The following is a 26,323-nucleotide window of genomic DNA, read 5'->3' as shown; positions in this document are numbered from 1 at the left end:
CAAACTGAAGCAGAACTTGGATACAGACAACTCCTATGCACAGCACTGAGTGTCACTCACTAGATAACGAGGCTGAGAAATAAAATCCCAGCCTGTATATCAAGCAGTTTTCCAGATACAAGATATGCCAAATGCAGAGGATTAATGATATGTGCACCTCAGCCTGGCTTTCCCCGCGGTGACCGGGGCAGGGGCTGGGTAACGTCTCACTGTGGGGTGCAGGATGCTGCTCCTTGTGCCCTGGTCTGGTACTGGGATGGCAGGGGTGCCTGTGTGGAATATCGGTGGACCCCCACTGGCCCCTTTTGCTCGATGATGGTGAGTACAGAGACAGATGCAGGTGATGGTGGCAGCAAATGGAGCAGGTGAGGAGATGGCAGATGCCTGGCGAGGGTGTGGGGAGCTCACCTCAAAGGCAGGAGGGGTGTACGACTAAAGCTGTTGGTACAGGAACTGAGAAAGGCCACTAGATCAGAAACCAAAGGAGCCAGATAGTAAAAAGCCCTGAGGAAGCAAACTGTAAGCAGGAGAAAGAAAAGAAAAGAAAAAAGAGAAACGAAAACACAGTGGAGTTGAAACAGGAGTGAGGTTGTACGGGAGAGTTTTCTACCGGTCAGGCTGGTTGTTAGCAGATTCAGGGGCTCGCACAGTCTGCAACAAAGCGCTATAACTGGCCCAGACATTTTCTCTTGTATCTGCTTGTTTTCCATTCAAGTAGCCCTCCCTTGGTGCTTGTTTCTGGGAGGAGACAGCTTTGTCTGCTCCCAGGGGCTCTCCGTTATGTGGGTTTTCCCCACTGATCCCAAGCAGAGCATCTTTGGGGCAGCCGCTGAACTGCTGTGGCTTTGGGGTTTGGGTATTTTTACCTTAGTGGAGAGATGGGATTTTTGCTTCTCCATCTTGCTGGATCTTCTGAGTTGATGAAAACAGTGCAGCTACATCGCAAATCCATTACCACAACCTCTCTGCCTCCCACTTTACTGCATTTCCAATGCAAGGACATGCTGTGCCCATACCTCCCCAAGGCTGTATCTGCCCAGGGACATCTCTTACATGAACACTTCGCCTTCCTGGGCTGCAGCAGGTCGCTCTGCAAAGTGTTTGGTACCCATGGTGCATGCAGCCATGAGATACAGTCTGTTTCTCCATTTTCAATTGGTACTCCTGTATATAATTAATTAACAGCTCACACGTGAAGGGCTTTGAGCAGGGGAGGGCTGTGTTTCACCCCTCCAAGCACCACAGCATCACTGGCTCCTGCAGAGCTGAAAGCAGACACTCCTATCTATAGATGCTTAGGCTGAGAATGCAGTGAACCCACAAGGAAGGGGAAGGAGTCACCTCAAGTCACTCCTGAGCCACGTGCTCACCCAGACTCTGCTCTGCAATGATGGGGGTTTCTCACCTGCCAGGCCTCCAGCTGCTGCGAGAGGTTCACCTTCTGCTGGATGGCATCCAGCAGCTGGCTGTTGAGGGACATCATGTCGATCTTGCACTTGGCCAGCTCTACCTCCACTGCGTTCTTCCTGGGGAAAGAGTAAGAATTTGGGGCATGTGACTTTTTCTTTTTTTTTTTTAAAGGAAGTGTTAAACATGTTCTTAAGAAGAAGTCAACAATTCCTTTCATTGGCAAGTCCCCAGATCCTAAGCTGTTCATCTCTGAGTTTGGACAACATATTTGTCTGAAGAGTGGGTCAGAACTGAAGACCTCATTACTACAAACCCAGCACCATGAAGAACAGAAAAAGGTATTCAGATAGACTGCTGGGTAAGATAATGTACTGTGCCTGGATAACGTGCAGGATCTGCCATTAAAATTGGGCATCTAAACCAAGGTAGAATCTGCATATAAATACTTTTTCCTTTTCTTCTGTTTACTATTGCATAGGAAGGGAAATGGTATGTGCTAAAACCCAAATGATCTGTCTGATTGCTTGATCAATAAGTTGCAATACAAACCAAACAAACGTACAAAAGAACTCTCACAGAGTACAACTCCGCTTTCAGTTGAGTCTTAGACTGAAGGAAGGAAGGAAAGAGTGAAGGAAGAAATTTTATCACAGCATATGCTTTATAAGAAAGACAAACTGTTAAAGTTGTTTGATTAAATGTTATTATGTTTTAAGGGAAACTCTCAGTTTCAACAGGCTTGTGCCAGCCCTTGGGAACGCGGCTGCTGCAGCTCTTTCCAGGCATTTGCTGGTCACTGGGCGTGTGACACCATTCCAGGGTTGCCCCAAGGGCCCTGATTGCTCAGTGGCTGAGATGCTCCAGTTGCTACTGGCTAGTGGAAAGGAGTTATCCTTTAGGAAGGAGCAATTTCCTAAGCTGCCTAAGGGGGGAATTGGTGTTTATCATGCTGGGAGCGCCCAGGTGAACACAAACCTTAAGTTTTCAATTAACTACTGTGTGATGGGAAACCGTAGCATGACTTGCTGGGAAGCCTCTTTCCTTGCAAACACTTTCAGGAGAAATAATTGCATGGTATTAACCATAGCTAATTCATTGGCTCCTAATGGATCCCTTGTGCTTCCTTGCAGAAGAACAATTTGGGAATTTGTGTTTATATTCCAGGTACCAGCTGCCTAACACCTCCTATTATAGGATCCTATTTTCCTCTTGCTTCCTGTGTTGCCAAACTTCAGCTTCAAGCTAAAAATTTTCCATGCCAGATGTCTGCCTCAGGCAGTGGTTTTATTTCTGTTCAGAGGTATGTTTGTTTTTTTTTTTTGGGGAGAGCTTCAACAAAAACGACTTAACCCTTGAGGTGTGAGGTGAGAAGCATATCATGAGCCTCCCAGGCTCATGGGAGCAGCCCGCTCAGGCTGTGGAGGGACATTTTCGTTTCTAGCAACAAGACACTCTTGTCTGCTTTCACTTGCAGCTACTTTCTGCTCATTAATCACCCGCCACTCATCCGTGCATCACGTCCCCCCTTTCTCTGGGCTCCTGCCACTGCAGGACAGTCAGCCGTAAATATTAGTGCTTTGTCCCAGCGGGGTCATTAACCACCGTAGAGAAGCTGTACCCTTCCACTCCTGGCTGTGGGTTTGAACATCTTAAATAGCTTTTTGTTGTGGAGCTCCCCATTGCTGCTTGGATATTACTGAGGGATTTATCGTGGCAGCAGCATGTTGCCATAGCCACAGCAGAACTAGCAACCCACAGGCACTGGAAATGTCAGAACCACCTCTCTCGCACCTGGCAGTGAAGCTTGGAAGCTCCTGATTTTTGCCAACAGATGGAGGTGTTACAGAGGACAATGATGGGAATTTGGTAGCCAACTACCCGGGCGAGAGCAGTACGGATGATTGGGTCACTTAAAAAAAGATGAAGGGATTGTGAATGCTGATTTAGCTCCCAGCAGCATCAGAATTGCAATGTTCTCGTGCTCCTCCTGTTGCTGAGGGCTTGAGGATTAGGCATTTCCATAAGGAGAGGGACTGGTGGTGTCCTGGCTCATCTGCTTGTTGAAGAGATTATCAGATGTATCCTTTCTATACAGAGCACAGGGGCAGAATGTTTCTGCCCCTCTCCGCAGGACAAAGAGTACTCAGGGAAGGGTAGCAAGCCCTGTACAGAGCCAGGGCAGGGGGACATGGGGTGCCAAAACTGCACAGGTCTACAAGGAGGATGGGGAAAATAAAGAGTGAAAACAATGGGAGAATCCTGAAAGGAGAAATAGAGAATGACAGGACTGGAGAGGCAAAAAGACCCTAGAACAGAAAAGGAAAGCGAGTGACTTGAGAAATGGTTTGGGGCTGTGATAGGGATGGGCAGGAAAGCAGAGTTTGAGTATCTGGAGGAGCAAAAGAAGAGAAATATGAGAAATATGAGAAATAGGGCAAATCTAGTGTTTCCATTTGGTTCCCTACAGTCTTCTTCTTGCTGTAATTCAGACCAGCAGTAGGGATGGCAAAAACATAGTTCACAGCATCCTCCTAAACGTCCTCAATAGCACTGGAAGCTATACAGGGGAGCACTGGAAATCAGCATCTACCCTGCTCCCAAGCCCCTTGGGAGCATTTCCCACCACCAGCAAAGCGAAGACTCCTTCCATCACTTTGTAACAACTAGTGAAATTTGTGGAGGATGGGAAAACCCTCCTTCTAAGGCACTCTCTGTATGCTAACCCAGCCTAGCCTTGGCTGTTCATGCCACTTACTTGGCAATGGCCTCATCTCGATCCCTGATGGCCTGCAGGAGCTGTTCACTTGTCTCCTTGTCTTCAGCAGCACCTCGTAGCCGGTCCCGTTCCTCCTTCAGTGTTGTCATTTCCACGCTCAGCAGCGTGACCTGTGGGCAGAGAGAGGGTGTGAAACAGAGAGTTGCTCAGACAAATTCATCATTAGTGTGGGGAGGAGGTAAAAACCCACATGGGCCAACCTGGAGGCTGAGCTTCCCTGCCTGTAAGACAAGCTGTGCTTGCTGGAAGGGGGCTGTTAGTGTTGGTGCAGCTCCCCGTGAAATGTGCCAGCTCACCTTGGGATGCCAGTCTCAGCAAGACAAGTCACCAGGGCGGCCTCAGTAACATGCAGCAACAGCACCGAGCGCTGTGTAGGGCAGAGCCCACCTGTGACTTTGCTGTCCCAAGGGCTTTACATCAACTATGGCATCAGTGCTGAAATATCGCCCCTCTCCAAGCACTTTATCTTGTGCACACATCCTCGTGAGTCTGCCTGTTGCATTCTGATCTTTCCAGGGTTAAATTATTGCAAACATCATTTAACGGCAAATAAGATTTTTTGGGGGAGGGTCTCTTGAAGTAGTATGAAGCTGAAGACAAAGGACGTGAAAATTGACTTTCGTGCCGTAGAAGGTGTTACTGGCACATCTTACAATTTTAATTAGGCTTTAAAATATGTGTGGAGTCTTAAATAGTCTTGAGAAATGATCTATCGTTTTGGTCCTGTGCAGACTGAGTTAATAGGGTGTGAAATCATGCAAGGATTGCATTAGCACAGCTTTGCAATTTTTCATACACGTTTAATTTCTTTGTCTAGGGCACACACATGCTCTGTTACACTACTCCACCACCTGGAAACCCTTCCAGCATTTGACTCACCTCCTTTCTCTAAATGCAGCTCAGTAGCGCTTGAATCCTCAAAGAAATCTTTAAATAGAGGGTAGACAGTCAAAAAGGGCTTGTCACATCGGCGGCGTGGGAGGATCTGCTGCTAAGGGTGGCATGGCTGGGTCGGGGTGGAGGAGGGCACAAACGTGCCCTGTCTGCGTGCAAAGGCTCCCCAAGGAACCTACCCGAGCTGTGCCCTCCTGCAGCCCGGCATGGGCTGCACTCAGGGTGACGAAGAGATGGAGAGCAGTGGTGGGAGCTATGTGAAAGGTGCTGAGAATGTCCCCTGAAAATCCAGGGGAGAATGGATCAAGATGCCCCAAGAATCTGCGTTCGGAGATAGGTTTGGGGTTTTAACTGTTTTTGTCTGTGTTTCAGGTAAGAATGGGATGCTGCAGAGGGGAGAAATGGACCAGGCAGAAGGCAGGAAACCACTTCCCAGTGTAGACAGAGGCAGGGGTGATTCCTGTCTCCACCAGCTCACCTTGCTCTCAGCAGGAGAAATGAACACATGTGGTGCTACGAAGTCCCAAAAGCTGTTGAAGAGGAGTTCCCTTCTTATCATAGTATCAGCACAGAGGGATGCAGAAGCATCAAAGCGCTGCTGCCCCAGATGGACCACATTTCCACGTGCATTGATTTGCTTTACCACTGAACTGAAGACAATATTGTCTCTTCTAGAAGAGGTGAGGATAATCATTAACCTTGAGCAAGTGCAAGGCTGGGTGATGGGCAAAAGCTGCAGGTGGTGTGTACGTGCTGTGTGAGGCTGGAGCGTTTCCTCAAGAGCAGCGTCTGCTGCGTTTGTAGTTACGCCCCATCTTTTTCTGTATAACACAGAGGTGCAAGAAGAAAGTAGACCAGCAGTCTTCCCTTTGCTCCCTAAATATTCAGAGCTCCAGGGTGGGTCCTCTGGCCCTTCCTGGGTGGAGTTTGGGGAGACCAGCTACAGCAAAGAACAACCAAGTGCTGCTCCCTCCTGGTGTCCTATCAAAGCCTCATGTGTAAGGAGGTGCTAGATCCAGAAAAGCAGACTGGTGTACAGATGGGCACTCAAAATCTGTGAATAAGCCTCTAATGGTCTCTGTCAGCATAGTCGCGTTGCAGTGATCAAGCCCTTGCCTCCCCCATCTCATCTCGCGTGTGTTTAAGGGCAAGGGGGACCTGTGGGTGGTGAACAGGACTATGGCAGCAGGGCCAGAGGAGCCTCTGGGCTCATGTCTCACTGGAGGCAGAAGTTTGGACCCTCAAAGGCATCTCTTGGGGTGACTGCAACATTGAGAGGTGCAGTTCTCACAGAAGGACGGGTGCCAGGGCTGCTCCCTCGCCGCAGTCTGCCTCTAATCAGCTGCTTTGTCAGCGAGACTGTTTCCCATCCTCATATACATACAGCCATCGCTACCAGGGGTATTTAGTGATGCTCACGCTCCTCTTTCTTTGGTGCCATGATGGGAGCTCCTATAGTCCGACATAAGGCTGTCAGGCCTCAGGTTGTGCTGATTTTCTGAACAGGGATGTGTTTTCTTTTTTCTTCTCCCAGGGGGTATGGTGAAAGAGCAATACAGCACCACTGGCAAAACCAGCCAAGGGCGTAAATCCCATTCCGTGCTCCAATGCAGTTGGTGCTGCACAAGCAGCTGTGCCAAAGGCTGCTTCCTGTGCAGCCTCCAGATCTCCAGTGTTTGGAGGCTTGTTCTATAGTCACAGGGACTGCAGAGTATCTCCTTGGCTGCCAGTCTCCATTTGCTGCTTTTGGCACAGGACCTCAGACACAGACGATGCTATATTCAGTGCAGATGCAGTGTGATCCTGTGCTTTGTCTGTGATGTTGGTTTTATGGTTAGATTCTTCATTGCTGATGAGACTGTCTTAGCCTTAGCTGGGCCCTGTTGGCCCCTGGGTGCTGCCTGGGCCAGGCTGGCCATAATTGAGATTCTCTATGTGTGCATTTATGAGGATTTTGTGATGCTGCTGTGGGCTGGGGTGAACCTTGCACCATGCAGAGCACGGCAGCACTGTTCTGTCCATCCAGCAGTCGCATATACCCTTTTGGAAGGCTTATTGCAAGCAAGACTGGATACCTATCATTTTCCAGTCCCCCGTATCAGCCTTGTACTTTGGAGTCTTCTTATTGGAAGACTTTAGGTGAGACAGGTTGGCTGAAAAGCAGATTAGAGGAAAGGTTTAAAGGAAATTTCACTGCTTGAGATGGTGTCTGAGATCAGCTCTAGACAACTTATCCAAAACTCTGATCCTCAATGCATAAAGCCTCTGCACTGCATTTAGCAGAGTCTCCTTCATCCAACCACGACTGGTTTTTGGCCCAAATCCTCCTGGGTTATTTATCATGTTGATATATTCTGTGGAAGGCATGTCTTGGAGGATAAGTACTGGTGTTACACAACCACATGTAAAGTGTGGGAATTGCTAACCTGGCTGTGCAGTCGCTGCAGCTCCTCCAAACTCTGTCTCAGTTTTCCCCGTTCTCCCTCCATTAATTCCCTCAGGGCTCGCGAATCCTCGCTTGTTCTCCTGATCTGTTCCTCTAAAGTGTCGTCATCGCTTCGTCGAGAGCTCTGAGAGCAGGAGAGAAAGCTCTTGCTCAGATTTCACTTTTAAAAAAAGTCAATTGCATTAATTTGATACTTATGTGGGGTGGTGGGTATTAAAACAAGGAAGAAGAAAGTGTGAATAGGACTTTGGTAGACCTTCAGTTTTGTTTCCATGTACCTGTGCAGTGGAAACATGCTCAGCCAAGGGTAGTGCTTCTAGACATCGTAAAAAGAACATGCAAACATGTTCTCACCTTAGCATAAACCAGAGGCCCACTGATCATTTGGTATCACATGGCTACAGTCTCTGAGTTTGTAGACCTTCTGCAGGACTCTTCTTTTTTTTTTTTTTATTTAACAAATACAACTTCATCTCTAAGCTCAAGCCTTCTTACCAGCTGCTACAGGTACTGAAAGAAGGAAAGTGAGTATCCCATGCAGTTCTGCAGTTGCATGGTCTGCACTACCTTCCTCACCGTGGCATCTCAAGTATGTCATACTGGCAATGCAATTAGCTTGTGGGTGATGGAAATAGGCCTGATTTGAGCCACCCCATGTGCTGGCTTGGCTCTTGGTTGGTCATTTGAAACATACGGAGCAGGCTGTGCACTATGACAGCCCATTTCTATGGGCCACAGAGGTTTTCTTGGAGACCAGGGACCTCAGGATCCAGCAGGAACCTGCAGGAAGCTCTGGCACCTGGGCAAGGGGACATGCACAAGACAAGGTGTCTCTGTGCCACCAACTTACCGTGGAGTCTGCCCCATCCAGCACATTTTGTATCAATCTTTTCAGCTCGCTAAGAGCTGCCCGTAAGCTGCCGGCTGGGACATCTTTGGCTGATGAGGTTTCCGAAGACTCATCCATGGAGGAGTCTGTGGAGACTGCTGAGTCTGCACTGTCGTTTCCTCTGAGATGGGAGCAGAGATATCGCACTTGGCAATATGCTTCCCAGAGCTGCAGCCTCAGCTGGAATGAGAGAGCCTGACATTAGCCTGGGACATTAAGGCCATGGAGATGCTCCTTCCACAGTGAAGTGAGGCAAGTGATTGCCAAACCTCACAAGTAGTTGTCTAGCTTGCTGTGTTGGTTTTGAAATGGATGCAGAGGTTTATTTTCATATGGTCAAAAGGGTGTTGATACCAGAACCGGGACCACAACCCCCATTTTCTGGCCCTTGGTTCACCTCATTATCCAGATCAAATGCATTAAACTCTTTCCCCCTCTGGGGCTGGTCACAGAAGTCGATGGGCTTTCCCAGGGGCGGGGGTGCAAATACCTGTTCTCGTTCTTGCTCCAACTCCTCTGCCTCCATGCTCTGCTCTATCTCAGACAGCAGGGACGTGCTGGTTGTGTTGAAATTTTGGAGACTTCTCTCCTCACTGAGCTCTTCTACCTTCCCCTGCAGCTGCCGGTAGGACAGCCGCACCTCCTGGAGCTCCAGCTGGCTTTGGTGCAGCTTGCAAAAAAAATCAAGGAATTTGTCAAGGAAGCAGGAAAAAAATATATAGTGGAGATGATATGGACTGGATGAATCTCTTGGTTTGTGAAGGAGCTGAGGGGAAGGAATGAGTGCCACAAAAGAGGGTTTCCAGCTAGGAGGAAAGTATTCTTGGCTGGTATTGCTATTTGTTGGAGCTTAATAATCTCCAAATGTCATTAGACATTGCTTAGACTCCAGAATATCCTGAAAGATAAAAATATCATGTTAATCAGCACTAAAATGGGGAACATTGTGAAGAATTTGGTACTCAGGTGAAAAAAAATTGTTGAAAACAACACTGCAGGAAGAGAATCCGAAAAGAAAATATAAATGTTTTTTTAAAAAATCTGCACAAATCTATAAATACAAATATATATTAAAAAATACAGAAAAAAAAAGATTCAGGGATGTTATGGAGAGCTGAGGATCCAGTGCTTGTTAACCCACAGTATAGAAATGGAAAAATCTTGCTCTCTACTAAGATGCCTGCACAGAGGTGCCAGCTTGTTCTCTGGGGAGTGACATTTAGTGACAAATGGCTGTGAACATGGGACTTGTTGGGAAACCATCTGATCAGTGAGAACTATGAGGCCGGTTACCGTCCTCTGGGACAGTGGGGTCTAAAGAAGCCCATTCTGAAGCCAATTTTACTATTAAAAACTTAGGTAAAAGGAACTGCAACCAGAGATATCTGCTTCTTTTTGCATTTACTTAATTTCTGCAGCACTCTGTTCCCCTTCCATGCTCAGATCTCCTTCCCAAGATGCTTTTTGCTGTCAAGATGCCCCATTGTGGCTCCTGCTCTCTGTCCTTATGGAAAATGCTCATGACCTTGCTTGCTGCCATGCTTCCATGAACCATTTTATTCTTCCAGCTGTTTTGTCTCCCAGTTCCTGATTACCTTCCCAGTCAATTCTACCCCAGACCATGTCTTTTACTCCATTTCCCCCCTGCTTCCCTGTCCCACTTGCTGCCTCCTCACCTGCAGGTCCTTGTCATGGCTTTGCCTCTCCAGGACGAGGACTCTGTCCTGCAGCTCCTCTACGGTTCCCTGGAGCAGGTCATTCTCCTCCATCATGGCGCTAAGGCGATGCTCCAGCTCTCGCTTTCTATCCGTCAGCATTTTGATCTACAGAAGAAAGAAAGGCAGTGTCGAACCCTACGCTTTCCAGGAAGCAGGAAGGGGGGAAATCACATTTCCCAGAGGGGAACGAAACAGCAAAAAACCCAAGTATGACATATGTATTCTGTACCTGTGTGAGAGAAACTGGACCTCTGTGTGTGGTTTAAAGCTTAGGAAGGCTCTAAAAAGAAACTCCTCCTTCCCTGGACTGCTGGGGCAGCTCCAAAGGGGCTGGGTGTGCACTGATGGAAGGCCAGGGAGAAGGCAGAAGTGTCCAAATGGATTAAGCAGACACCAGCCCCATCCACCCCTTGTGCCTTAATATTTGCAAGACTAGCCAAAACTTTTACTTCTCCTGGCTGGTTCCCGACTGAGCATGGTGGCATTTTCTCCTGTATGAGTACTGGAGATGACAAGGTGAGCCTGCATGATCCTGCTCCCCACAGGGCTGTGCCATAGCACTGCCCATACACTTTTCTTAATTGCTGCATGGTCCTCATTAGGGATTTTTCTGTCTTTTTACTTGTGAAAACTTCTTTCTGTGCCATGCTTATTTTCAGTCTTCCAGCGATCAGTTGCCTTTAAAATTGGTTCATTTCTTTTAATTGTCAAGGGCAGCGATTTCAGGTAAAGAGGAACAATGTGCCAAGCAAAATGTCTGTGATTCACTTCGCTGGGAACAGTGCACAGGATGAATCAGCACCAGCCAAGGTCACTTTGTGTTTAACCAAGAAAAAGGAGCCTTTTCCCAGATTAGTACACACAGAATCCCTGGGGACTGGATATACCATTTACCAGTCCACTACAACCCTAAATATTCCCTATGGTCTCCTTTCAATTCATTGACCATAGACAAGTTCAGCAACTCCCCACTGCTTTCTTGGTCTCTTTGGGACCTTGTCTCTTTGCTGCTTTCCAGGTTGCTGGAAAGATTTGGCTGCATGAAGGAATGCTAGCAAAGCGTGTGGACTTTTTCTGCAGGGTAAAGACTGCTGTAGGTATTAGAAAGCTGCTCTTGGGTGATTAATGGTTTTTCAGATGTCTCTTCCCACGACTATCATGACTTATGTGGGCAGGAGAAAAGGAATGTGTGAAAAATAGGAGGTATAATACAGAGATGGTATCAAGAGTTCATATTCTGTATCCAAGCCAGTAATGAACGCCCTGTGAATGAGCGTGTAGCAGATAAAACACCACGCTGCCGTGGGCCCTGGGCCATGGGAAGGGCACAGAGGGAAAGGTATTTGGGAAGCAAGAGACAGAAAGGCAATGAGGAGGCAAGGTGAGGCATGCACAGTGACTGGCATGCATGACAACAGCAATGCACATGTGGGCGAACCCTTTCTGAGCCTCCATACTTACTTCGAGGACCTGCTGCTCCACCCCAAATAGAGGGAAAGGAAAGGCGAGGGACCAGCAGGGAGCAGGTGGGAGCAGGAGAAAAGAAGAAATTGAGAGATTTTAGGAAAAGCTCTTGCAGACAGCTTATAAATTAAAAAAGCAATCAGGAAGTAGAGCTGAACATCTTCTACCCCTCTAGTTCCTGCCTACGTGGTTCTCGGTGACCCCTGGTCAGGGAAGGGAAGAGGAACAAGGTAGTATTCCTGCTAATGAGCTAAAGCAGGCAGGGGATCCTTGCTTTCCCACATGCATGGCTCAGAGGCAGGAGAGGATTGCTGCTTTCATTGCAAGCATGAAGAACAGAAAAACCCTTGCAGACCTTCTCCCGAGTTTATTCTGTACTGGGCAGCAGCCCTGCAATAGCACAGCCATGGTTTAGCTCCTGGAAGATCTTTCTCACTCATTCATTTTGCAGATGTGCTTGTGGCCGAGGCAGCGGTGGAAGCTGGCCCGTGCCACCCTTGCCAGCTCTGGGCTGCAGCAAAAATTCTCAATGGGGGAGTTCTTTGCCCCGCAGCTACCATCCTTCTCTTTGTTTGCTCCAAGCAGGTTTTGTTTGCCTAGTTCAGAGGAGACAAAATAGCCCTGGCCACCTTTTGGAGCAGTGGGACTGAGCTTGGGTGACTTACCTCAGCCTGGAGGCTCTCGAGCCGCACGATGTGTTGGCTGCTGGAGGAGTTCTTCTCCCGAAAGTCTTCCCGGAGAGTGTGGACCTGCATGGAGAGTTGCCGCTCCACCTCTGACGCCTGCAAGGAGACACCAGCTGGTATTACCCTGGGGGAGTTATCCCGTAGCCAGAAAGCAGTTATCTCCTCCTGCCCACGTGAAGATCAACCCCAGTACGACCTCTGCACAAGCCCTAGCTTTGGCAGGAACTCTGAAGCCTGCAGATTCTGGACAAGTGAAAAGCTCCTCCTGGACAGATTTATGGGCAAGCAGCCATTTAGGTCATGTCACTTTTACCCCGAGGCAGCCAAAGGGGTACAGCCCGTAACTTTCTGCCGTTGCAAAATAGCATGACAGCTCCCATGCTCTACACGGGATTTAGTTTTCATCAAAACTAGTAGCCTGATTGGGGTTGAGGAGGAGACCAGGCCACTTGCAAAGGTAGAGGGGAGGCAATCTCCACAGACCCCAGGAAACACTGCTATTAAATCTACTCTTTCTAAACCTCTGAATGTCTTTGGCACAGCTCTAAGATAACAAGTGCTCTTTGTCTCCAGTTCCTGGCTGAGGGCCAGATGGAGAAGCTTCTGCTCCACATGACTGTCGGCGCAGGATCGCTGGGCTTGGCCCTCTTTCCCATTTCGAAGGCAGGATGCCCCATTTATGCGGGGTGGTTTGAGGACAGTGGAAAGGCCATTCCTACCTGCAGGATTCAGGCTGCAGACAGCTTGTATAAATGACAGCTTAGATGTGGTAACTACTCTCCAGACAGCTTTACGGCTGATTTTTTTACATGGTGAACACACTTGTTTGTGCTTGTAAGAGAACATAAGGTTTTTATGACAAATCCCTAATGAGACAGCACAAATGGATGGTTTTCCATTTAATTAGCCTCCACCAGGTTCCATTATACTTAGGCACAGATCTCCTTCTCCAGCAGACTAACTGGAAGTGATTTGATTCCCGCTTAAGAGGTGGCATCGCAGTCTTGCTTGGGGCACAGACAGAGCTGTATGTCCGACAGTAAATGCCATTAGCAGCCACGATACCTTAGACAGGGAGGTGGGATGGAAGGGAGTGTTGGGGGCAAGAGGAGAAAGCCTGCATTGGGGTGAGCAGCTGCGGGCAGGTTTGAGGGTGCATCCTCATGTCTGGCAAATGCATGTCAGGATTTGCCCCAAGGTGCTCCGGCTGACAGGGAGCCCAAGGCAGCAGCAGCTCCACGAAACTGTGCGACGACTTTGCTCTAGCAGCTTGTGACCTGAGGAATGCCCACATAGACCCAGCCTGAGCTGCCCACAAAGGCAACACCACCCCCTTTTAAAAACAGTCTCTTATTTTGCACGATATGCGGCAAAATAATCCAAATCACATGCAAGAGGTAAAAGGCTGTTCCAGCTCCATCAAGTGGAGGAAACCAGTTGCCCCCACCATCGCTTGCTTGCAGGGTCAGCAGGAGACAGAAGCGTGGCCACCAAAATCAGCAAAGCTCTAACCACTGGCCTCTGGAATGAGAAATGGCTTCCAACAGCAAGAAATAATCTTGTCTACCAATTGTTTTCTCATTCCTTTCTTATCCTGGATTATCCTGGTCTATTCTCCCTCTTTAAAAGCCTCCCATTAGAGCCTTTGGGTACCACTCTCACCTCATTTATTTAATAAAGCTTCCTTCCAGAGGCAGAGTACACAAAATACAATAATAGCACAGCACTATAGGAAGGGGTTGGTTATTTTTCTTCCCTTAAGCAGCTATAGATTTCAAAGCATCCTGAGTAGCTATTAATTGGTGACACTAAAGAAGATGGATGGGTTGCCTTTCTTTTTTTGAATGATTCACTTGCTTTTGTAAAGACTGCTGAAACATCTTCATGCTCATACATTCTGCAGGAGCTTTAAAGGATGAAAAACCACCAGATGAAAAGCACTGAAGGATTTTGCCTGCAAGATGCTGACCACACCCTCTGGGAGCACGAGTGGTACGAGATGAGATGACACACTGGTATTTGATGGTTAATTGTATAACATAATTTATGTACTAGAAAAAAAATCTATGTACAGAGAGTATAAATGTACAATATAGCAGTAAGAAGCAAAGGAGCATTAATGGCGTTGTAAAAATCCCTAGCTGCTGTTGCCAGTTCTGGTCCCCATGCTCAGACTGGAGCAGGTGAAGGGATGGGCTGCAAGGGTGATACAGATCATGAAAAGTCTGTTATATGAAAGGAGACTAAAAAAGGCTGGCTCGTTTTACCTCATGCAATGAATGCTGAGAGAGAACACCCTATAAATACATCACGGATAAGCACACAGAAGGGAGAAACACTATTTAAGCAGAAGCACAATTTTGGCAGAAAAAATGCTGTGAATAAACTGGATAAGAGTATTTTAAGGATGGGAATAGGAAGATTTTTACATTTCCAAGGAGCTGCAGTAGGGTTCCTCCTCCTGCACCATTACAGTAGGAAAAACGGTGGCAAAAATTAATTTCGAGATGGAGCTGGATCACTTTATCATGCAACTTCTTTCAGACTGCTGCCTACGACTGAAGGGAAATGAATTAATCTCAGACGTCCTTTCCAGTACTAGACTGCTTGTGGGACTGTAAGGTTTGTATTCACTAGCTTTAAATCATCATTTGGAATTTATCTACTTGCTGCTCAGCTTACACACTCAAAAGTCTTATTCCTGCAGTTATAGCCCACATGGAGGGAAGAAAGTATTCATTGTTACATTTAGGGCCTTAGAGCTGTCAGGATGTTACAGTGTCACCTCAACATATGCCCTTAACATCTATCACATACAGCAGAGAAAAGTAAAAATAATACTGGTTTTAGCCTCACATGGTGCTGAACACTCTCTCTGACCAGCCATTTAACAGAATTGAACAGAAATGACCGTATCATGTGTTTCCCTTTACAGGAGAATGAGGAAAAGTCTTCATCCAGCCCTTCTAGATTGGGAAATGGCTGATACTTTCAGTCTCATCTTTGCAAAGATTTGATTTTTTTTCATAGACATGAGCCAAAGTCTTCTGAGCCGAGCTCTGGTCATGGAAACCCCCTTTTCATGCTATATTTGTTTCAGAGGTTATTAATACTGCTGTCAAACTACCTCTTCTAATGTATTATAACATCTAGATTTTAACATCTATTTGCATTAATTTATGGAGAGCCACCTTAGCAACGCCCAGTATTAGCAGGCTTTGTGGTATATGGCAGCTGCTTGGTTTCTCCACGCTGCAGTTCACATGTGCATGTGTACATGTGTGTTCTAAATCACAACTTCATTACTGGTTACTTCCAACATGCTCTTTTACTTAGTGTCATCAGAAGATGTAACCTTCTATCTACATTTTCCCTTTGTTGCTCAAACAAGCTATGCTTTTTGTTCAATTGAAGCGAGTTTCTTCTGCCTCCACCAGCCTGGCTCTACTCTCAGTACGCAAACTCTAGGGCTCTCTTTTCCCCATCAGTGTTTTCCTAAACACAGAAAGCTAAAACCTTTTGTGATTATGTCAATCATTTAGCAATGCATTGATTTTGCTAGAGAGAAGTAATATTCTTTCCAGAAAGGCAGACATATATTGCCCAGCATCATAGCTTTGCTCTGTAGTTAAGAAAGAATTAATTTCCTGGGTATAGGCAAATTAGCCAACAGAGCCACCAGGCAGAGTTTGAAACATATCTGCAAAAGCGTAGACATCAATTCACAATTTGATACATTCAATCAACTTTGAGATTTGTTCTCTGGACTTCAGGCAAGGTTTAGATGAGATTTGGGCAGTGCAAGAAGAAAGGAAGAGCAGGAGGACATTTGGCCTCAGTTCTAATTAAGGGCTTTTTTTCATTGCAAACCTGATTGAGTTTATCTCATTATTAATTCTGAAGTGCTAAATTGCACAAAACTGTAGATGTTTGGCAGAAAAATATGGCTTATTAGTTACAATAATTTTGTGAGCTTTACTATCTGGAACATATAAACAATAATAAAATAAAATAAAACCAAATAAATTGGAGCACGGACACTCCTGTGAAAAGGGAATCTTTGAAATGTTTGGAATGGACTGTGAGAAAGGAATGGCACGTAGGTTAGTCTCACTCAAAGAAAACCCCTTTTGGGGGGAAGATCTGCTAAGTAAAACTAGCTTCATACAAAATATCCATCTATAGGTTACCTCAGAAAGAAAAGGAGAATGGAAAAAGTTTAATAGACTGTAGCTGGGTGAAGAAACTCTATCCATATAATTTACTTCTACAAACAAGATGATTCAAATTTAACAAAGGGTATTGAAGATTTTCATGCCTAAAATAGCTAAGATAGAGAAGTCCTAATTAGTGCTAAACTCATAGCACTCAGGAGAGTGTGTTATGCCTTTTACTAGTTTGCTAATAGCTGAGTTCCAGGGACTCCCTGATCCCACTGCAGCACCATTAACACTTCAAACCACTAATTGCTACCTCCCCTGGCTTCAGGTTCCTGGATTCCCAGCTTGTCTCTGGGAGGAAAATATATTTGGCTACTGAAACACAAGCAAAGGAGGAAACAGACATCTTGCTTTAGAATAATAATTTAAAAAAACACATTAATCTGCCTACCAAAAGAAGCCAAGGGGGACTGGGACTGCTGCCCTGCCACTGCAGTTGGCACCCTGGTGCTCGCTAGAAGTGGTGAGAAGCCTCGTTTTCTGGGCTAACTGACCCATACCAAGGAAGCAGTGGTATCTGTATATTGAATACATGGAGGTTGCCCAGTTAGAGCACCTTTAAGAGCTTTATAACAAAGCTTTTAATTCAGGTCAACTTTAAATTGTTATTCGAGGCATTACTCTGTTCAGGGAAGTAAAAGCGGTGCTCACCGTTCATCACCATTTGAGGGCTTCAGCTTGCATTCCCTGAAAGGAGGTTGTAGAGAGAAGGGTGCTGGCCTCTTCTCCCAAGTGACAGGGGACAGGACAAGGGGGAATGACCTCAAGCTCCACCAGGGGAGATTTAGGCTGGACATTAGGAAAAAATTCTTCACAGAAAGGGTCATTGGTCCCTGGCAGAGGCTGCCCAGGGAGGTGGTTGATTCACCTTCCCTGGAGGTGTTTAAGGCACGGGTGGACGAGGTGCTAAGGAGAATGGTTTAGTATTTGATAGGAATGGTTGGACTCGATGATCCGGTGGGTCTCTTCCAACCTGGTGATTCTATGATTCTATGATTTATGTGCACAGAGGTGTTTCTTAATGGACAACCCATGGGACGTGGCTCCCTCAGCCCCGTTACGGCGTGTGGAGAGGGGCCATGACTCAGGTGGGCTGACCAAACCCCCACCCTGCCGCATGATCGCTCCCCCTCCTCAACAAGATGGGGAGAGAAGATGAAAAGCTTGTGGGCTGAGATAAAGACAGGGAGATTACTTACATGAATTCCGAGAAATGTGAAGTAAAAGCAGTGAGTGGGAGCTGTACCAGGCAAACCTCAGACTGGCCATTGCCAGGGACTGCGTTAATAGAGGGGATATTTTCATTGTAAAGTGGTGAAAAGACACATTGAGGAGCTGCACTGAGCGTATACGCAGCCTGCCCTCGCACTGCTGCGATGGTGCCACTTCAATTTCAGTGCAAGGAGATTTGTTTGGGTTGATGTTGTCAGAGAAGTTTGTGAGGGGTGTGCGAGGAGCACGTATTTTAATGATAATTCTTCAATATGCGTTTCACTGAGGCGAGGGGAATTTATAGGATTTCTGTGTCCAGGCACTGGACAAAGCCAGTTCCAGCTCGTTCCACAACAGCAGTGCTGCAGGGCTCGGCTGAGTCTGTCAGCGGCACCTCTGGGAAAATGGACTTTAGAAAGGACAAAACACTATCTGGCAGTGATGAGTGAGGTAAAAAGTGTGAGAAACAGCCCTATGAGCAGCAGGTTGGAGGGGGACAACCTGGAAAAGCCCTCTCCAGAGAGAGCTTCTTCCCACTGCTCCCTGGACACCGGAGCCAGGGAGTGTTGTACATTACGGCTGGGGCCCGCACTGTCCCCATCTCTGCCAAGCGATGTGGTGGGGCTGAATCCTCCTCTCCTTGCCTCATCCCTCACTCTGCTACTGCCCAGGTGTGCAGAAATTTAACCACAACAAAGCAGGCAGCAGCTTGGGTCTGGTGGGAGGGTGGTCACTGCCTGGAGAAGCTGTGTGGAAAAATGAGCAAAACCTGCTACACTTCCAAGATATTTTGGTTGTAAACGTACAACAGGCAGCATTAACATTAATCCCATGGGATATTTTTAGTAAAAAAATGGATTTTTAAGACTGTAAAAGTGCTAGGATGTAACATATAGCTATCACACACCCAGCAGCTACAAGCAGACTGGCAGGTGGATTAAACACCAGCAGCCAGAGTGAGGATATCAGCGCAGCTTTTGCAGGTAAGATTTACTTCCTAACACAGGTTTCTTTCAGCTCAGGAACCCTCTCTGCAAGCTGCCACAGCACCTGTCAGCCCTTTCCCCAGTGTTCTCCTCAGTTTTGACCCCCAGCTGATGGCTGCTCTGTTGGGATCAGATCCACAAGGTGCCCATGGCAGGGACCTGGAGCATCTGGCTGGAAGTGTCCTCAGCCACTGAAGCCATACATCCACGTGGAATTGCGATCTGGATGTGGCACACAGTTTCCCTGCCTCTGTCACCTTTTTCAGTGCAATTCAGGCAAATTCCTTCTTAGCTGGCATCTGGTGCTTTTGTGCCAACTTCACCCTCAGCTTCCTGCAATAGCCTTTAGACTCCTGCAGGTCTCCTCCTGGTTACTCCTTCTCTCTTCTTATTCGGAGGATCCAATAAATCTGCATCTGCTCTGTCAGAAGGGTTTGATTTTGCGGCACACTGCTTGGCCTCCTTTGTTACAGCCATAAAGGCTGATAAGCTTTCCCTCCAGCGGGTAACAGGCGGATGCAGAGCACAGGCCAGCTAGATGGGCTGAGGGTCCTGTACTGACAGTGGAGCAGGAGAGCAAAAGAGGGAAAAATGAGCACTTTGTTAGCACAAAATGGACCTGTCAAGATAAAAGGGAATCAAAGATCCAGAGGATGAGGATCCTTAATTGCCAAAGCAAGGAGTTTGAGTAATGGAGAAGAGATACTGGAATTACTCTTTTATAAGCCTTGAGCTCAGGACACATCACCGATGGGAAAAGACTCACAGCTGTAGCATTAAACCTCATCTGAGAGGATTCTGCGAGACAAAGGACAGCAGTCCAAGATCTGCACTATTTCCACAGTTGTGACATTTTGAAAATATGAAATATTTAACTGCTTGCATGAAAGTGAGAATTCTTCACTGCAGATCTGTTCCCATTCCCCCTCTGTTGGACAAGTAGGAAATGCTCAGTGTGTCCTCTGACCTCACTCCTATTTACCCGAGTTTTAAAATAAAACAAACTCAGAATGTGAGTAGTTTTCTCTCAACGCACCTGTCATGCATGGCAAGGAGTTAATTCCACATCAGTTCAGATGCCTCACACCTGATAGGCAGAAGCTGGTAAGAGAGAGCAGGGAGCAGTTGAGTGTTTTCCTGGGTGGGGCTGGGATTGTACCTGCCTGTTGAGGTGGAGAAGCCTTACCGTGGAGATGTTCAGCTTCTTGGTGGAAACCTCCCTCTAAGGTTAGTTGATATGAGAGCCAGTTTGCAAGGTGAACATCTGAATGCTTTGGCAATGAGCTTAGGAGAATGAATGCAAAATGGTGGTCTTCATCTTGTTTTTGAGCTCAGATAACTGTTTAGCTGAGGCCAAAACCCATTAGCTTTGGTTAATTCATTTTACAGGATTAGGAATTGCTGTTGAAAGCAGAAGCAAAGACAATTGTGTGCCATATGGGGGCAACTCTAGCTGCCTGTAATGTCTCTAGGTTCATTGTCTGAATGAAACAAATAACTTCACAAGTGGATGTGGGTTGTGCACGTGGTTTAGGAGGTGCTTAAACATAAGCCTCCCTTTTTTTTTTTGTGTGTGGTTTATTCTTGACCTAAGCACTTGCCTCTTGTGGAGAGGAAAACACAGTGTGTGAAAAAATGAGTCAGCCTGCTTCCTGTGGGAGGGAGTGCTGGAGGACCCTGCTTTGAATGCTGCAATAAATTAGCACTGGAGATAACTCAGAGGACAAAGTGTGCCTGGAGGACACACAGTGCTAAGTAGTGCACACAGTGGCTCCCAGGGCTGGAGTCTGATGTAGGGCTTGAAATGCAGACCTGAACATGGGGCTTGCTGGCAGCAACTTGGCTCCTGGTTGCTGAGAAGGAATCAGATAATAAAGTGTAATACTACCAGCCTCTTCTAGTTTAGTGTAAATGCTGCACGTGACCTTGAACAAAGCATTTGTTCCTCTGCTGTTTGGTTACTTATTTGTAAGTGGAAGCAGAAAGGCTCATGGCTTAAGTAATCAAGTTTGATGATGCTAAGGTGGAGCTGAAAGGAACCACCACGCTAGTTATAGTGGCACACAGCTTGGTCCGATGTGTTGCAAAGGGATTTGGGACCTGCAGGTTAAAGGGTCTGTGTGTGAGACTGCAGTTTCTGGAGTTTTGCCTTGGCCTAGCAGGGGGAACTAGAACTGTTTGAAAGCTGGACAGTCTGTGCTTTGCATCAGTAAACTCAGTCATCTGCTCTCCTAGATAACTTCTAATGCATTTCTAATGTTTAATTTCTATGACCAAGTTATTTTTCCCTGACAAAAGGCATATTTTTTCTTGATAGAGCACTTTAGCAAAGTTACCTTTGATGTAGATTTTTAATCCAGATTTTTTGAGCTCAATCTGACTCTTCTACTTGAGCTAAAAGGATGAAAAACATTTCTTCCAGTAAAATTCTTGTGAGCTTAAGTGTGGGTCCGATGCTAGTGTAATGAAATACAAAATACCTGACTAGTTTAGAAATAGCTGAACTGGAAACATGAAGACTTAACATGGTCAAACCCTTTGAACAAAGAAGCAGAAGCTTATGATGGTGTAGAGAAAGAGGAATGTAAAGTACCCTGCTGCTCTGAGGGGTTTTGCGGCCCATTTCCATTCTTGAATTTATATTTTTTTTTTTACAAAATTGTCTTAGTCGAGGACTTTATGACTGGAGATGTTCAAACTCAGATAGAAGCAAGACACCATAATTAAGCTTCTTGCCATCTCTTACTCTGTCTTTAAGCACTTAATTTTCTTTGAAATAAAGGAGCCTAACTGAGTTCTGTTGGGGTTATCTAATTTGCGATGGCAGGCTAGGAGCTCTGTCTGCTCTTGAAATCTTCATCTATGCACCCTGCTAAGCCCAGAATGTACCCTTTTAGGATGTAGTAGTGATATGCAAACCAAAAGCTTTCCAATGTATATAGACCTGATGCTTAAAGTTGCACTTAGAAATGCATCTGAGTGCAAGGAAATATTGATGTCCATTCCCATACATATGAAATCAGTGGATGCCAAAAAGATAGGGCAAAACTCAAGGAGTTCATTTTAAAATATATTAATCTCGGGAAGCCTTCAGGCATTTTCTAAAATGTAGATGTATATTTAAACTTTATGGTAGATTGACCTGGGAGATATTTTATTAACTTTTAAGCTCCTGCCAAATCTGACTCCCAATAACTTTCATCAGGCTCTTTCTTAAAAACAGTGTTGATGTGTTTGCTTACTTCTTTCACAACTTGATAAATTTATTTCAAAACTCATGAGGAAGAGCTAAGTAGTCTTAGCTAAAAACTAAGAAGTTTTTTTTTGAGTTTGGCTTGACTAAAGCAAGACAGATTTTCTGTGCAGGAGGCTTATACTTGTAGCCAATGCAATAAAACTTGTGACTGCTTTCTGTAGAAAAATAAGGAGAGGCAAACTCTACAGTGAATATTGGCTAGGGTGGGAGCTACAGCTGCAAACTATTCCATTAAAGCTTTCTCTTCACTAAATGTTTTTATCACTGATAGGTACAGTAGGGTCATAAATGAAAGGTAAGTGCCATAAAAATGAGGAAGTGCATCACAAAGTTTTGGAAAACAAAAACCAACATACAGCAGCACGTCACAACTGCAACGCTTAAATAAAAAGAGCCAAATCTATTTTCTTGAAGGATTGTTCTGGAGTTTTAGGTAATATTTTACTTAAATATTTCTTTGTCAGCCACTATTTGATCTGTCATTCTAAACACAACAGGACTGTGCTAGATGGCTGCAGACAAAAAGCTTCTAGAGATACCATTTAACTTAGCAATACTTCTTCTTGCACTTTAGCAGCCTCCAGCTATTCCCGAATTGTTCTCCCTTGTTGGCAGCATGAAAAGATCTCTTTAGAGCATAAGGTCTTTGGAGCAGACTTTGAGCACAAGGCAGACCTTGCTCTTGGTGATGGCTGACAAAAGATAATTACAATGTGTTACTAATAACATCTGAGCACTTTGATCTGCTGCAGTTGAATACAGATACATACTTTGTACATTACCATATGTAGCTAGTACATGAACACTTGTCTCATCTCAGCCTAGCTTTGCTCTGTTTCCACTGAGGTTCAGCTTATGACTTGGTGCAGCAGAAGCCTGAACACAAAAGTACTTGTTTACCTTTCTGTGCAGTGCCTCAGCTGTAAACACTAAGGGGATCAAGTCTTTAAGTTGTAGATCCTCAGGTTAGGGGCTGGCCCTTCAGAGCAGTCTGCGCGTGGACAGTGGTATGTAGTGGCAAATAAGTAATAGCAGCTTCTAGCGTGGCCCAGAGCTGCTGAATTACAGCAGATGTATTCAAAGTTGAGGGTAAGTTTTCTGAATAACACCTGTAATCTAGTTTTTTGGGAAGCTGCTGAGCACTTGTGTAAGTGGCTTTATCTTCTTATGCACATGTTGGCCTGGACAGTGAGACCCTCACCTGAAGAGACTGCGTGGGTGTTGCTATGGGCAGAGCATCTATATGATGGGAGAGTCCAGAAACAAGAACGTGGATCTCCTTGAGCCTTGTCCTCCTACAATCTAGCTTTTTTAAAGTTCTTGCATGTATTTATTTAAACAGCAGCTTTTGGCAAACTCACTGGCATTTTGGTACTTGAAGTGCTACAAAACGCTGTGCTTAAAAATAAAAAAGAAAGCAAGTAGATGCACGTAGCAGACTTAGCTGAAAAACAAGGCAGGTGCAGCACATACTGTAGGATGGTGTATAAAATATACTGTGCTCTGCCAAATCATATATGTGCAGGGGACTGTGTTATCAGGAACTGAAAAGAGCCCCCTCTGTATGAGTTTCAGGCTTTGGTGCATCTGTGAGTATCACTTAAGGTAAAGCATGGATAGTCATGTATGGGGGAAGCCACCTCAGTCACAAACGCTTCAAGTATTCATTTATTTTTCTGATAGAGGAGCAGTGCAGTGCTGTCAGAAGGAAAACCTGCTGTATCAACATCCCAACAGCTGTGCTGGAGTAACTGCCTGTGAACTAGAATCCACTGTCAGCATTGCAGACAAAGGCTCTGTGCTTGGTTATGGGCAGCAAATTTGGCATGTAGATGCTAGACTTAAACTATATCCAAGGTTTTGTAAATGTAGGTCAGGCATCACTGAATTGAAAGCCCTTGCCCTTGCAGTCTTGGGTGTTACTTAGAGGGATGAGAATCACTCAAGCTGTGTTTTTTTGGCACTGTGGCTGTTGCTTTCTGACAACTGACCCCACATAGGCACAGCAAGCTTGCACCAATCCGGGGCTGGAGCATGCAGCAGGGAGTGGGTGCGAGGCAGATGTGGGGCTTGGGGGTGATCCATAGCTCAGGATTCTGTGCAACTGAGCCAGGAGGCTGCCTGTGAACCGGTGCTGGGGTTTGGAGGCTTGTAAGCACTGCATGAGATCTTAGATTGGGAAATGTTATACTCAACAGATGCTATGAGAATTAATACTCTTTCCTGTGTGTCTGATGCTGAGAAGATTTTTTTTTTTTTTCCCCCTGGTGGATGAAGGTTTGATGGCTGAGGCTTTGCCTGGAAGGGAGCATCACCCTTGATAAAACTGTCACAACCAGAGAAGGGGCAGCACATTTCCCTCCTTCATCAAAATCCTCCATTTCACCCTCTGATTTTTCTTGGAAGGGCAGAGTGTGTAAACGCCTGAGGGTGCCCTTTGGGAGGAAGGGGAGAGGGAGGAGGGAAAGCTGTTGGTTTTGGCTCTGGTGCTTTTGAGTGAATGTCAGGACTGAGTGTTGTGTACCCTTTGTATATGCTTTCTGGCCCTTAGGTAGCAGGAGACCAGCTAAACACACCAAGTAACCACAAAAATAGTGTGGCAGTGGCTGTTCCTTAGCTTCAAAGTCTTCCTGACAAATTCTTGGGTTGTTGGAGCATGCTTCATTCTGAAAGGCCTGTTCAAGTGTGCTTATACTTTAACTGGAGCAACTTTCATTGCTTTCCAGTTGTTTTTTATTGCTTTATCTTGAGCAGAGAGGGCTGCCACGCATGAGTGTGTGGATTATCCTCACTCGAGCATGGGCTGATCTACTGCTCCAATTCTCATGCTACTACAGTAGGATTTTACACTGGGATCTTCCCTAGCATCACTGCCTCTAAATGATTAACTACTTCTTTCTCTTGCTGCCTGAAAGCAAGAATCGGTGACAGAAGAGATCATGGTATCCACTTCCTAGCATTTTTTATTCCTTCTGCTGCTGTAGATAAATTTTTCTGTGCAGAAGCCTGTGGTAGCAATAGCAATACTAAATCTACTCAGTGCTTGCTGTGCACAGGAGTCTCTAAAATGGTTTTGCTAACGTTTCTGCTAGTACATAGACATGTGGGTTAGGAAGACATTTTATCCACTCTGCTAAATTCACCTGCCTTAAGCCACTGATCCCTTTTCTCCCTCCCATCTTGCTTATGGTGAGGTGTGTGCGCAGTGGAGTTGGCAGATGGCTGAGGAGCAAACAGGACCTCAGAAGCATGCAAAGAAATCATGCTGCATTGTTGCTAATCTGCTTGTGCCAAGACCTGGATTTTCTTTTGCCTGTCATTACCCTGCCTACACTGGCTTCCCCATCACCCCTTTGCTTGGCTGTTTTGTGACCTATGTTCTGCAGCAATCTTGGACCTTATTTCCCTCCTTTCTCTCAGCTCTTTCTAGTTGGTTAGTCTAATAGGTATCAGCTATGGCATGTTGTTGAGTTCATATATAGGCACAATGCTGTACCAGAGATTTGTTTGCTTAATTACAGAAATACTTTTTATTCCTGCTCTAGTGTCCGGTTTTGGTTTTGGCTGAGGTTTCTTTTAGCCTCCTTTCCTTGACTCTACTCAAAGATTTTTGCCTTGTTGAACTAGAGCACATCTCCCCAAGCTGGGACACTTACAAAGACTCAAATGGACTGAAGAAAGAACAAGTAGTTTAAACGTGTCACTTGCACACCACAGGCTGTTATTACGTAGATGCTCAACCCCTAATGCTTACGTATAATGTAGTGCTGCTTGGCTCCCTGCACTGGCATACTCTGCTTTTCCTCCATGGGGACAGATCTCAGGAAGCTCGTAATGTTGGGGCTGTACCTCCTTGACTTGATGCTTTGGTCATGTCTGAGCAGCGGGGAGCAGTAGGGCATGAGGGTACAGTCCACAGTTGCCTTCTCAGTGGCAGAAAGTCTCAGTGTAATTGGTGTTAGACAGGCTATGCACATGGATTGCACGTGTTAACCTATTAATTTCAGAAAACTTGCCTGGATACAGGTTAAAGCGTAGCATAAATTTGTTAAGCTCTTGTGGGGATTTGGAATTTCCCAGTGTGATCCCCACTGGCATGAAGGGACAAAGGAGATAAAGATATTAGAGCCCAAGTTTTCAGCAGAAGCCTTCTCTTAAGTAGTGACTCAAAATACAGCTTTACTTGTCAAGCTGTGAAATGCCAAGTATATCAGCATCTCAGAATTAGGTGTTTGGGGGACAAGACAAATACTACCACTTATAAAGCTCCACATTAGTTTTCATCCTTACTCAGGTTTACTGAAAGGTTCTTGGACTTAATATTGTTTGTGGCAACGCTTAATATTACCAGGAAAGAAGAGTGTTT

General features: G+C 45.9%; 1 protein-coding gene across 1 annotated transcript in view; it reads right to left on the bottom strand.

Annotated features, from left to right (window-relative positions):
- BICDL1 (BICD family like cargo adaptor 1) overlaps window positions 1-26,323 on the bottom strand; it is a 50,684-nt gene that overhangs the window by 3,995 nt on the left and 20,366 nt on the right. The window contains exons 4-11 of the mRNA XM_069871251.1: window positions 12,263-12,379; window positions 11,595-11,606; window positions 10,092-10,238; window positions 8,906-9,085; window positions 8,377-8,595; window positions 7,507-7,650; window positions 4,166-4,296; window positions 1,406-1,526 (exon numbers count right to left, since the gene is read on the bottom strand). Coding sequence (XP_069727352.1) covers window positions 1,406-1,526; window positions 4,166-4,296; window positions 7,507-7,650; window positions 8,377-8,595; window positions 8,906-9,085; window positions 10,092-10,238; window positions 11,595-11,606; window positions 12,263-12,379 — 1,071 coding nt within the window. The remainder of the gene's footprint in view (window positions 1-1,405; window positions 1,527-4,165; window positions 4,297-7,506; window positions 7,651-8,376; window positions 8,596-8,905; window positions 9,086-10,091; window positions 10,239-11,594; window positions 11,607-12,262; window positions 12,380-26,323) is intronic.

The sequence above is a fragment of the Phaenicophaeus curvirostris genome, chromosome 17 (assembly GCF_032191515.1).
Source record: "Phaenicophaeus curvirostris isolate KB17595 chromosome 17, BPBGC_Pcur_1.0, whole genome shotgun sequence".
Taxonomy (NCBI): Eukaryota; Metazoa; Chordata; class Aves; order Cuculiformes; family Cuculidae; genus Phaenicophaeus; species Phaenicophaeus curvirostris.
The sequence above is the reverse complement of the archived record's forward strand: the minus strand, read 5'-3'. Positions and strand labels throughout refer to the sequence as shown.